The 13184-nt window shown below is 36.8% G+C and overlaps 1 protein-coding gene across 2 annotated transcripts; it reads left to right on the top strand.

Moving 5' to 3' along the window:
- The first annotated feature begins 641 nt into the window (after window positions 1-641).
- LOC148422328 (tyrosine-protein kinase CSK-like) lies at window positions 642-13156 on the top strand. 2 transcript variants are annotated; one of them, XM_088417980.1, is made up of 13 exons: window positions 642-947; window positions 4853-4930; window positions 5011-5124; window positions 5223-5347; window positions 5528-5747; window positions 8838-8931; window positions 9019-9084; window positions 9226-9325; window positions 10126-10216; window positions 10297-10370; window positions 10663-10858; window positions 11089-11175; window positions 12024-13156. In XM_088417980.1, the coding sequence occupies exons 2-13, from the start codon at window positions 4922-4924 to the stop codon at window positions 12216-12218; spliced, it is 1371 nt and encodes a 456-aa protein (XP_088274106.1). In that variant the 5' UTR covers window positions 642-947; window positions 4853-4921; the 3' UTR covers window positions 12219-13156. The 2 variants fall into 2 exon arrangements, with proteins under 2 accessions (XP_088274106.1, XP_088274105.1); XM_088417979.1 differs by lacking the exon at window positions 4853-4930 and having other exon boundaries at window positions 4981-5124.
- Window positions 13157-13184: the final 28 nt, after the last annotated feature.

Below are 13184 nucleotides of genomic sequence, written 5' to 3'. Positions count from 1 at the left end.
AATCTGGTTAAAGAAATAGTCTAATATTCCAGAAAATATAAAATCAATTAACATAATCTCTTCGATATTGCGGTCATGTCACACCAGAATACGGCTGCTACATTGACGACGTTCTACCTCAATACTTAATTCTTAAACAAAAATAAAAGTGCGAGCCGTTATACCCAAATTACGCTGCATTCGGATGCACTGGGAAATCGGATTTTTCCCGTTCAGATTGTCCAAATATGACGTCACCGTCATACTATTAACAAATATAGTAATATCAAGCGAATATAAACTGATTCCGATAAATTATTCTGCTTCATCACAGAGCAATTTGACCTCTAGAAAACCATAATCATTCATTTCCTTTCATGTAAATGAAGTAATTTAAAATACGTTCGTATTTTTCATCGAATAACGTAATGCAGGGAGAAAACTTTTTAATTTCAATTAGACCACATGATAAAAAAATTGCCTTTACTTTTTTTTTTAAATCGGCAACGCAACTTGGACGTTCCGGTCCACGGAAGGTTTTTTTTTTTTTTTTTTTTTTTTTTGGCGGAAGTCCGAACAACCCGAGTTCCGACCCTCATTGAATGCAGCTTTAGGCGTGAAAAGAATTTTGTGGGTGTGTGTCATTTATGTGACGTTGCGGAGTTTCTGATCCAACCAAACAAGTATTTTACTCGGCACAGTTCAGACCATTATATATATCTTTTTTTTTTTTTTTTAAAGTATATGCCCCCGTATTTAAATCGTTTTTAAGTGTCACTTGGTTATTGTACGAGTCTGGATCCATACTTACTAGCGGGTTTTCTGGACGTACACTTGTGACTCGCTGTCAATTTTTGGATTGATTCGGGACTGCGCTTGTCCTGACGCTTGTTTTTTTCTTTTTTCTTTTCCTGCGTGGGAATGTCTATTGCAGCCCAGATGACAACACATTTTGGGCAGTAGTACTGGTACAGTATATTTTTATTTCAGACTAGTGCCTCATTAGGTAGCAAGGTTTTGTCCTTGACATTTTGATACATACTTTTTTAAATTAATTTTAATAATTCAATAACTACTTCACAACTTCCTGTGCCACCCCAGCATGTACTAATAGAATACCACGTCTTTGAATCCAGTGGACGTTACAGTATTTAAACAGCTCAATGAAAGGAAAATAGCCTTCCAAAATGTAGAAGTGTATTATGATTCAGGGACGTCACTAATTTGTGTTTTACCTGGGGGATAACATCCCCCAAGAGATGCACAGGATCTGAAGCAGCACACGTTTTTCTTGATAGCAAAAGAGCCAGAAAAAATATTAATTTACAGACGTTACAAATATAAAATACTGTCACAGTTGCGCAAGGTTACCACCAATGAAGTGACAAAAGTGAAACTACATCAAACCTACTTAAACTGGGTTGAACATCTTAGCAAAACTACGTTACTGTAAATTTTAAAATGTTAGGTTCATGTTCAGGCTAAAAATAATTACTGTATTTGATATTCTTGCATCTACCGCTTCAATATCAGTGTAATAACAATTGTGACGAATCAATTAGCATAACCAAGCCCTTTGTACTAAACAATGTATTATAGCTGCAAATGTGGCAATCATTCTTTTGAGTTCATTTTTGTGTCCTTAAATTTGTGTTAAATATTTTGGGGATAAACCACGTAGATTAATGACTTTCAGGACCCAGTAAGTAGCATTAATTTGTTAAAGTGACTTGTCTAAATCCTCAGAATTTAATCTCAACAGTTAATATGATCCTATTTCTGTAATCCTCCACAAAGAACGACTGATAAAAAGGACTTTCTTCTCGGACGGCTGTCATTTATTTTTCCTTCCCGCCACATACCCTGCATTGTTGTGTGTATTCAGGAGAGTCATGATGCTATTTCCATACCCTCCCACTCGACCTGTCTGACACAATAAATGCTTTCAATATCTTGTAAAAAGGTGTTATACAGTAAACACTTAGCCACAGACTGGCACTAGGCAACAGGTAGAATTTTCTTCTGAAACATCAAAATGAAACACAAAAATTAAGAATCTTTTTAATTGGTGTCAAAATATGTCAATCAGCGCATGAAGGCATCTCTGATTAAAAGTTGCTGTTGACTAGCATTGTCAGAAATACTTTAAAATCAGGGTAAATCAAACAATCAAAACTTATTTATAGAGCACTTTCACGTCACATTAGATTGTAATTCAAAGATGCTTTATAGATAAAAATCAAACCAAGATTGCTATGTAAACTGGACATAAATAACATTTTCAATGTGATTGTATCACGTTAATTCAATGTGGGACAGTTCTTTAGTTGTTTTTAGTTTTATTTAATATTTTTTTATGAGTCCAAACATTTAATGAAAGTTACTACTACAGTATTAATATGTTTTCATTTATTTACGTTGTTTAATAAAGGAGGCTCTAAATTGACAGGCTTTTTTTTGTTTATTTGCAAACTCAGATTAAAAAAAAAAAAGTACTGCATCATTTATCATCACTAACCCTAACCCGAATGATTTCAGAAGGACAGTGCAGAAAATGCAAAATACAATATGACCCTCCTCACTTTAGTGCACGTTCAAGCAGCTGATACAGAATCTCAGCTCGCATGAATAGGCCGCCGTAATGTTCAAACAATGTAACTATCCAAGAAAAGTATAGCATGTTTTTTGAGTGACTCGGATACACATTATTGGCACCGAGAACTCAGATTTTGTCAAGGAATAAAAGGAGTGGCAGATTTGAATTGTCGGCATTCCTGTGCTGTATTGCTGGGCGCAGTCTTCCTCAAACTGTTGAAACAATGTCCAACTTGCACAAGATAAGAGCTTGATGTTGATCGACCAGTTTGACTTAAAAAATGGAAGACCACTGTACCTCCAGAAAAGTTACAAAGTTCCTCTTATCTGTTGCATATTGGGGCTTCGGCAATAGTGGCAATGCAGCATGAAAAACAGACGACTTGAGCAAAGCTGTACTTATCTTACCTTATGAAATTTATATGGTAGATGTTGATCTAATGGCTTCTCTCTATTTTTTGTATTTATTCTTATTGTTTTCTTGAATGGTTGTCTTATACTGTGCAGGGACCTGTTCTGTTATGTGCAAATGTGCACATGAATATTTGTAAACAAACCTTTGGGTTCTCCATCCTAAAATGGACTATATTATCATAATTACACAAATTAACTAATGATAACTAACAAGCAGGTCATATTCAGCTTTTTATTCAATAGAGGTAATCAAAATACACTAACTAAATGCTTTTTTATTTGAAAAAAGATAAGAAAGGAGCAGTTCCATAGCCAATTCCTGACAAAAGAAACAGATAAAAATAAATAAACATGCTCGAACAAAGAAATATAATATATATATATATATATATATATATATATATATATATATATATATATATATATATATATATATATATATATATATATATATATATATATATATATATATATATATATATATATATATATACTTTGAGGAAAATAGATTTCTGAGTGGGCCAGACCAATAAAATCATGATACATGTTCATATCCAATCCAATCCAGCTTAATGATTTAATTAGGGCTGAATTGATAATGGACTTTTTGAGGCCTATGCCAATATTTGGCTGGATAAAAAAATTGATAACCGATTAATGGAAAACGTTTAGAATTAATTAGTTATTTTGGTCCCTTTTCACAACGATATGAGCTATAAGAAAAACATTTGACCTTTTTTTGTTAACCCCAAAGCTGTTTTCCAGCAAACACATGCCTTACATAATTATTTAGTTCAATTTATTCATGTTACATAATCCTTCAAATAGCTATTAGAAGAAGTAATTGAAGGGTTATTATTTTTTAAACTTCAGAATATGGTATTTTTAAGAAGGGTGTGTCCTATTTGTGTCCACTGTGTCATCTCCATGGAGGCCCTGCCTTTCACGGACATGGCAAATGAGGAAGTTGCAGGACTTGATTCTAATTACCATACTGTAACATCCCTTTTTGTTGTTTGTGTCATGTAATTATCGGCACGAACTTACATTCCACAGTTGCGAGCAAGATTCTTAATACATGAACAGCAATGGAATTGTCGTCTGTACGCTTTTATTCGGAATTTCGCCTTTTTAGCTGCTAGTGTCTTGCGACTAAGTTTTTATTGCTATGACGTCAGAGCTACCATCTTCAACAACACGTCATTAAAAAAAAAAAAAAAAATTTCAATTGCTGATTCGGGACACTAAGAAACTACTAGTCAATTTTGCTGTCCTTTTATGACACGGCACAGGTCCCTAGTATTAGCGCTAGCCGCTAACTACAATGGTAGATGGGCTGCATTCAAATACAATCGGGGAAAAAAGTTCAATCCATGAAATTAATAGCTGCAATAATTTTAATAGTCTTTGGACACCAGGCAGGGTGCACCCTGACTTGGTTGCCAGCCAATCGGAGGGCTTCTTTTAATGTAAGAAAGAAATAGCTGTTTTGCTTGCTTGTTTCTCTTACAGTAATATATTTTTCATATTGATTCCCTGTCAATTTTTATATCGTAAAAAATTATGTTATGCAAGGGGAGATGAGTCCCAAAACTGTGTGAACAAATCCTGCGTCATGCAACCAATTGAAAAAGTTGGTAACACCAGGGCTACCAATGCAAAAGTTAGTGTAGAGCCCTGCATATCTTAAGTAATGAAGCATTAATAAAAATAATTGATGCCACCATTCTTGTTGCAACCACGCTGTGAATTAACACAACAAAACGACATTATTGTGATGATTATAATGCATTTTTCAGAATTTTTGTTTGTTTTAGTGCGCCGGAGATTGTACGATTGACCATTATACTGAATGTTTCTTTAGGTATGTGCACCAATTGAAATGTTTGTTGGCAAAAGACGTTATCTGTGACAAGATTTGGACTGTCTCAACATGGCAAAGGTGAAAAACTGAATTTGTTGTGCTTTTTCTGATTCATTGAAAACATTCAGGCAACTTTGATGGCTCTTGAATTCCAACAGACTCCATGGCCCGAAGGCACAATGTGTGTGGGCAAATTCAGCTTTAAAGGCTCATCAGAGCACCACCTCCCTTTTAAGGAAGGAGATCTTTTGACTATCATTAGCCCGACGGAGGTAAGGCTTGCTTATTTTTTGTTGTTTTTCTTGAAAGAAAAACCGCCCATTGGTTAGCGTTCACTAATCCTTCTTCTTCATTGCTGACTGCCTTGCAGGATCCAGAGTGGTGTGTAGCTAAAAATGAAGCAGGCCATGAAGGCAAAGTACCCACCAGCCGCATCCAGAAATGCCGTCGCAACGTGGCATCTGTGGAAAATTGCAATGAGCTCAATCTTATGCCGTAAGTGCCCACATTTTGTTGTTTGTTCATTGGCACCCGCTGCTGCAAGGTTTAAGTCAACAGGAAATAACGTTTGTTGTTTCGCCATCTGAAAGCAGCGGTGGCTTTGGGTCCTTCCTATACAAATATTTACAGAAATGTAGATGTAAAATAATGGTAGCGCCATTGTTGTCATTGCAGATGGTTTCATGGCAAAATAAACCGGCTTGAGGCCGAACGCTTGCTCTCTCCGCCAGAGAAGGGCCTTTTCTTAGTGAGAGAGAGCACCAACTATCCAGGAGATTACACACTGTGTTTGAGCACCGACGAGAAGGTGGAGCACTACCACATTAAATACGGCAACGGCAAGCTTACCATTGACAATGATGAGTACTTTGGGAACCTCATCCAGCTGGTTGAGGTACAACCGAAAAGGATTCTGTATTTTGTTTGGTACTTTATCAGGGTGCTCTGTTGGCTCTGGCATGCAAATCACATCAACGAATAACTAAGCAAACAGAAAATGTCTTTGCAAACAAAAAAATCATGCAGACTAAACAAAAAAGACACAAACTCAACAGCAATACAAAAAGAACAAATAAAAAAGGAACACACACAAAAAAGCTAACACGCATTTGTGATATTTTTTTCAGTAGAAGCTGTGTTTTTGTCTTTGTAATGTTTTTGTTATCGTTTGTGAAAAAAAGTATTTTTTGTTTGTTTTTCTAATTTTGTTTTAAGGCTTTTGTATAGCACCTAATTCTTTTGTCCACCTTTTTTGTTGATATTTTATTTTTTATTTATATATATATATGCCCCAATGTCTGTGATAGGAACAAGAGAGAGATTTTCCATCTATATATATATATATATATATATATATATATATATATATATATATATATATATATATATATATATATATATATATATATATATATATATATATATATATATATATATATCAACAAATAACAAAAAACGAACAAAGTAGCAACAGAACTCGAAACTAAACTGATGGGAACAGCAGGGTGACAGTGACCGGAAGACTGGGGGATACGAGAAGCCAGAAGAACAGTAAAGTGGCTACAAAACAGCGAGGAAAATATAATGACTTGACCAATAAACGGAACCAAACTGGAACTTAAATACACTCACGCTAACTAAGGAGAACGCGAAACAGCTGGACAACAGGAAAGGCAGGGGAAGTTGATTGGAGGACACTGGCGACATAGGCGGTGATGCATGTAGTGACATGTAACTGGCATGCACCTGGCAGTCACGCACCCACACTGACCGCCATGTTTGAGAGGTTGTTGTTTTTAATGTAGTAAGGCGAGAAAAAAATGGCATAAAAGGGGGATAAAAGAACATGGCGGCCCATGTCTTAAGGTGAAAAAAAAACATCAGGCAGCGCCGTTGTAAAATGGGGTTCCACTGTACTTATAAATATTTAGTCAAAATGAAATCTGTGCCGGAGGGATTTACCTTTCATCTTATGTCCCACAGAACTAATTCAGTTAAAATCTAAAAACAAAAGAGGAATTCCAATTTTTAGCAGGATTAAAAACAAACAAAAAAAAAATACATGAATGATTTCCATGTGTGGAGTGAAAGAGCAGAAAATGTATGCTGGTCTAGACAAAACTGCAGGCTAATGATTTCAAATACAGTCAGCCCCCGGCTTACGAGCACCCTGATTTGCGAACAATTCGCCTTACGAGCGTGGATCAGGGAGATTTTTGTCCTCCGCTTACGAGCAAACCTCTCGCCTTACGAGCATTCCGACAAGCCAGCCATTGAGTATGTATAAATGTTCTCGCCTAACTGCGTCAACATATTCAGCAGTTGCGCCATCTTTAATCATTAACAGATACTTGTGGCAGTTACGTGAACGCTATTGGTCTTACAACCTCACACTGACTGTCTCACTCACGGTGTCTAAATATATTACCATTTAAGTGTAGTGTTTGTACAGCTAAAGGGAAAAACAGCTGACATGAAATTAAATGTGCCGATTGCAGAACAAAGAATTGTCATTGGTTTAAATGTGTGTTTTTTTTAATTAATTGTCAATACATTCCAACCGTTTAAAAAAAAAGTGCGAATAATTATCAGTCAGTCAAGGAGACGCCAATATGCTATTGGTCGATTAAGGTCACCCGGTCTCACTCACGGAGATGCTATTGGCCGGCGTCACACGTCAATCACAGAAATGCCGATATGCTATTGGCCGAACGCCTTTATCTAGCTTGATGGGACAGGATGGAAATAAGTAGAGAAAATGAGTGAAAAACGGAATGTTTTGAAGACTTTGCAAACTTTATCTGTTAGACATAGCTTCTAAAATTACTAGCAGCGGTAAAGGAAGAAATAAGAGGATGATGTTTTAGTATCTCCGTGATTTGCACCATGACTGAAAGAGTTACTGTAACACTGTAAGAGCAATAGCCTAGCTGCGTCGCCGTAATAACTCAAGACGTTAATCTCTGCACACTGTTACGGGTGGTATCACAGTGCTATTTAATGGTTGCTTGACAAAACTGCATGTCATGTTAGTCGGCGACCTCCCGACATGCTTTGGGACAGCGCCATTGTTGCAATTCTGTGAGTTGAAACCAACAGTGAACTGTTGCTCGAACAAGCTATAAGTGTGGTGCCTAGTTAATACAGCACACTCAACCTCCTCTCCGCCTCCACCCAGCTCAATTCACGTCGGGAAAAACAGCTGACATGAAATTAAGTGTGCCGATTGCAGGACAAAAAATCGTCACAGGTTTAAATGTGTTTTAATCAATAAGATGTCAATACATTCCAACCGTTTAAAAAAAAAGTGCGAATAATTAATTATCAGTCAGTCAAGGAGACGCCAATATGCTATTGGTCGATTAAGGTCACCCGGTCTCTCTCACGGAGATGCTATTGGCCGGCGTCACACGTCAATCACAGAAGTGCCGATATGCTATTGGCCGAACGCCTTTATCTAGCTTGATAGCACAGCTGGTTGGGATGGAAGGAAGTAGAGAAAACCCTGACTGAAAAAGTTACTGTGACACTGTAAGACCAATAGCATATCTGATTTGCTTATTGACTTCAAGCATTTATCTCTGCTCATCTCTGTTTATCTCAGCCCAAGTCACGTATTTACAAAGGTAAAAGTCATTAATCCTTTGTATTTGTTATTTAATGCAACTGAACAATAGATTATGTCACTCAATATTAATATATGTATACAGCGTGATGATCTCACCTAAGGCTTCTGCTCGCGTTGCACGCATTCACGAATTAACATGGGTTTGGATTGCCCGCTATACGAGCAATTCGAGATACGAGCGTAGCCGCTGAACGGATTAAGTTCGTAACCCGGGGGCCCACTGTACTTGCCTGTCGGCATGAATTGTACATTACATGAAAAAGATGTGAAACCTCGCTATTTTTCATCGCTTTTGTTTAGGTTCCATTTGAGTCATTTCTTTCACAGATGGTCACTGTTTTTTTTTCTTTTTAAAAGCACTACAAAAACAACTCTGATGGGCTGTGCACTAAACTAATCAAACCAAAGCTGGAGAAGGGGACCGTAGCGGTGCAAAATGAATTTGTAAGAGGTGAGTCTATCTTGATATTGAAATTTCCATGCTAATCTGTCAGTAGTGTATAATTGTGGCACACAATACACTTTGGCTCACCAACAGGCGGTTGGGTGATGAACAGAAAGGATCTCAAGATACTAAAGCCAATCGGACGGGGAGAGTTTGGAGGCATGTAGCCATTTTAATTGGTGGTTTTTTTTTTGTTTTTTTTTTTAAATAAAGAAGAAAATCACAACACATTTACACAATGGTTGATTTGCTGTGACGTAATTGCAAGTTGAGTGTTAACTGAGATTTCTATGCTTGCAGAAGTCATGTTGGCTGAGTACAATAAGAATCAAGTAGCTGTGAAGTGCCTTAAAAACAATACTACTGCGCAGGCCTTTATTGCAGAGGCCTCAGTCATGATGTAAGTAATGGATCATTTTTCTTATTAATGCTGATGCTGATTTACAAGACATGAGCTGACTGCTTAATTGTGTCATTTAAAGGGCCAGTCCACTTTTTTAGCTATTCTTAGCAGTAAAAAGTTATTATTTTGTTTATGATTAACACTTTTAAGTACCAGCTATTTTAGACACTCTTTAAGCATAACTTGAAAATATTGTTTAAAAAAAAAATTATACAGTATATAAATAAATTCTTGGAATTATATATAAAATGTAAGTTTAATAAAAGTACTTGAAAATGTAAATTGCGTCTTTGGGATTGAATGATTGAATTCAATAACTGAAATACATTTTCATGTGCAGTTAATACTTAAAAAAAAAAAGAGTCACTTTATGTCAACTGAAATGGCAGCACATGTACCAAAGGCTCTGGTAACGACCAATCAATCACAGTTTACCTTATGAACGTCACATGACCAACAGTTAAGTCATGATTGGTCGCTACCCGAGCCATGCAAACAGGTGATGTCATTTTCAATCAACAGCAAGAAAAAGAACATGCTTTTACAGGTATTTGTTGTATTGTACATGATTATAATAATGTAGTAAGATAATAATTTACTGGAATAATAATTCAGTCATCAAAGTAATTGCAGACAAAATATTCACTTTTTGCTGCTGAAAATGGCAAGATAAATAAACTGTCCTTCAAGCTAGTCCCGCACGAGCTATGATTAAGTTTTCATTGTATATGATCATAATAATTTAATATTTTATTTTAGTAATTTAGTAAAAGAAAAAAAAATCTCTGTTGTCACAGGAAATTAAGTCACACTAACTTGGTGAAGCTACTTGGAGTGATTTCAGAGGAGGACGGCTGTTTGCTCATTATTACTGAATACATGACAAAGGTGAGTGTCTGTCTCATGCATGGTCATTGTCTTAAATACCTGATTTATATGTATGTGTGTGTGTGTGTGTGTTTTTCCAGGGTCCCCTGGTGGAGTATCTACGTTCTAGAGGACGGACTGTACTCACAAGTGTTACGCTTCTTAATTTTGCACTGTGTGTACATCGTACATCCACAGTTGACAACCACTTAACAGTATAAGAAAGCAACAAAAGCCTTGTGTGGTTTGAAAATCACATTGTTCGATTTCTAGTGTGTAAGACGTGTGGTAAGAACACAATATCACAGTATAAATATGTTAAGATCTGTGTGAATTTCTACAGGAAATTACAGTATGAGAAGTCTACAAAATGTTCACTGCCAATTGCCTTATCGAAGGGCAAAAATGACTACACAACAAATCAAAATATTTGGTTATGGTTGCGAATATCTGGTTGTTTTTTGCAGACATGTGTGCGAGGCCATGGTGTATTTGGAATCCAACAATTTTGTCCACCGAGACCTCGCGGCTCGTAATGTTCTGTTATCAGAGGAGCTCATCGCTAAAGTCAGTGACTTTGGCTTGACTAAGAAGGTGTCTTCCCTTGAGGATACTAACAAGTTGCCAGTTAAGTGGACGTCACCAGAGGCCCTCAAAAAACAGGTGCATTCACAGTACCATTGACAGCTACAGTATAGACGTCAAAAGATCCATGCATTTTTCCTCGGCTGGCACTAGATAAGTTGATTCAACCATTGCCATTGGCAGCTATATAAATCAAATATCCATTTTTACTGGTCTGGCAATGAATGGTATGTTATTGGGAAAGTATGTGTGTCTTCAGAAAATGCTGAAAGTCATCTTTAATATTTTTTTTGTCTTTCCTTCTAAAGAAATTCACTACCAAATCAGATGTTTGGAGTTTTGGTGTTTTGCTTTGGGAGATCTATGCATTCGGACGAATGCCTTACCCAAAAATGGTATGTATGTAGGATACAACAAAGGAAAACATTTACAAAAAAAAAAAAAGTCATATAAATTGAAGTAGCGCTGGAATATAGGATTATTTGGTTTACTACGGCTTTCCGTTCCCACGGATTTAAACCCTATGGTTTATGCTATGGTACCAGTGCCACTATATAGGGTTACCAAATTGTCAAAATTAAGATCCTGTCTTGGATGACAGTTTAATAGCACTAATGTGATCGATGCACTCACCATGAGCTAACCTTTTTTTCTTGGTCCTATTGTGCGAATGAAGTAAAAATTGTATCCCCTGCCCTTGCAACTTGAGTTGACATGTTTTTCTGATTTAAATTTATCAAATATATAATGAAATGTGTCCACATCCCCCATGCAATTTACTCACAGGCTAGTCATTGCGGTTTCGTGCATTTAATTGATATTTGGAACTGCATTTCCCATGATTCATTGACGCGAAAGCAGGAAATAGTACTTCTTCCCCTTTGACGTCTCTGATTGGTTTATCAAATAAATTGCAAAATCAGTCATGTGATTGACATAAGCATGGCACAATCATTAGCTTTCTGGACTGAGAAAAAAAACGGGTCGGGACATATGTAAAATTGGGGCAAAAGTATGGGGCTAGCAAAATCCGTGGGGACTTGGGACTCAAGGCTGAAATTTGAGGATGTTTCCAGTCACCCTGTTGACTAGATCCTTATTTTTTTTTTTTTTTATCAGAATAAGGCTGCATGTAGCAGTATGTTTGGCAATGTGGCAACGAAATAAAAATACTTCTACTGTAACGTTTTTTATTTGTGCATGTTGAAAACATACTTCAGTGTCAATTTTGTTTCCACGATAGCAATCAAAAGATGTGGGGCATCAATTGGAGAAGGGATACCGGATGCCTTCTCCGGACGGATGTCCCGAAGCACTCTATGATATCATGCACCAATGCTGGCAGTTGAACCCTGAATCTCGGCCAACTTTCAGTATGTTGAAGCTGTGGCTCTACAATGTCAAAAAAGAGCTCCGACAAACAGGCACACAACTCTGACAGGAATCCTGTACTGCGTCTTCTACTTTCATCTTGGATTGTGGGAAGGGAAAAAACCTCAGTTGATATCATTATTGACAGTTTTCACAATGTTTTGCCAGTGGATATGTGTTTTTTTTAAGCTCTCGTGAGCGCTCTTTTATCTTCTTTTTTGACAAGTTTTGTCTGTTCACCTCTTCTTCCTGTGTTGTTTCTGAATGTTTGAGTGTTGTGTAACACGGAGGCAAGTTCACCCTCACTGCTTCATCATATGCACACGCACAAGGAGAGGAGGAGATGAAGCCGCGTGCTGTCTGCGCGTACCAAACAAGTGATGAACGTGTGACATGTTTCTCATACATCATTCGTTACCTGATGATGAAGCAAGGCTCAACATGAAAACACTGCTGTAGAGACTTTCTTGGCTTGTGAACGTTACACAGTCACTGCATAAAACGCAATGTAGGGTCTACTGTGAGTCAAGTTTGTTTCGTTGTATTTTTGAAGAAGCATTTTTATTGCATGCATAATCTTTGTCAAATATAGTTGCTCGAGCATTAAGGGACAACGCAACATTGAAGTGGGGCCCAGCTTTTCATGATTTATTTGAACAATTTGTATAGGGTGTAACATAATCTAAACAAGATAAAAAGAAAATACGTTCCCCAGTAATGTTTTGTCATGCGCACTCAATTAGTATTTCTTAATGTGTATGACAAGAAGTCACAACAAATTATCATTCCACCCTAGGAAAAGAACAATCGAAATAATGAAGTCCCAAATGAATGTGAAATTCATGCCCATGTTGAGTGTATGTAAGGTCAATGTGAAGGTGCATTGTCAAATTCTTTTTTTGTTGTTGTTGTTATTATTGTACTGCTGGTGTAAAATGAACAGAAGGTGTGTGCTGACAGTATTGTTTTTACAAGTTTTAATAAAATACAAACACAGTAAATGTATTATTATGTGTGCAACACAAACACTGGT

This window comes from Hippichthys cyanospilos, chromosome 6 (assembly GCF_059441005.1).
Source record: "Hippichthys cyanospilos isolate Australia breed blue-spotted pipefish chromosome 6, RoL_Hcya_1.0, whole genome shotgun sequence".
In the NCBI taxonomy this organism is placed as follows: domain Eukaryota; kingdom Metazoa; phylum Chordata; class Actinopteri; order Syngnathiformes; family Syngnathidae; genus Hippichthys; species Hippichthys cyanospilos.
Note: the sequence above shows the minus strand (reverse complement) of the source record. Positions and strands in the feature narration are given on the sequence as shown.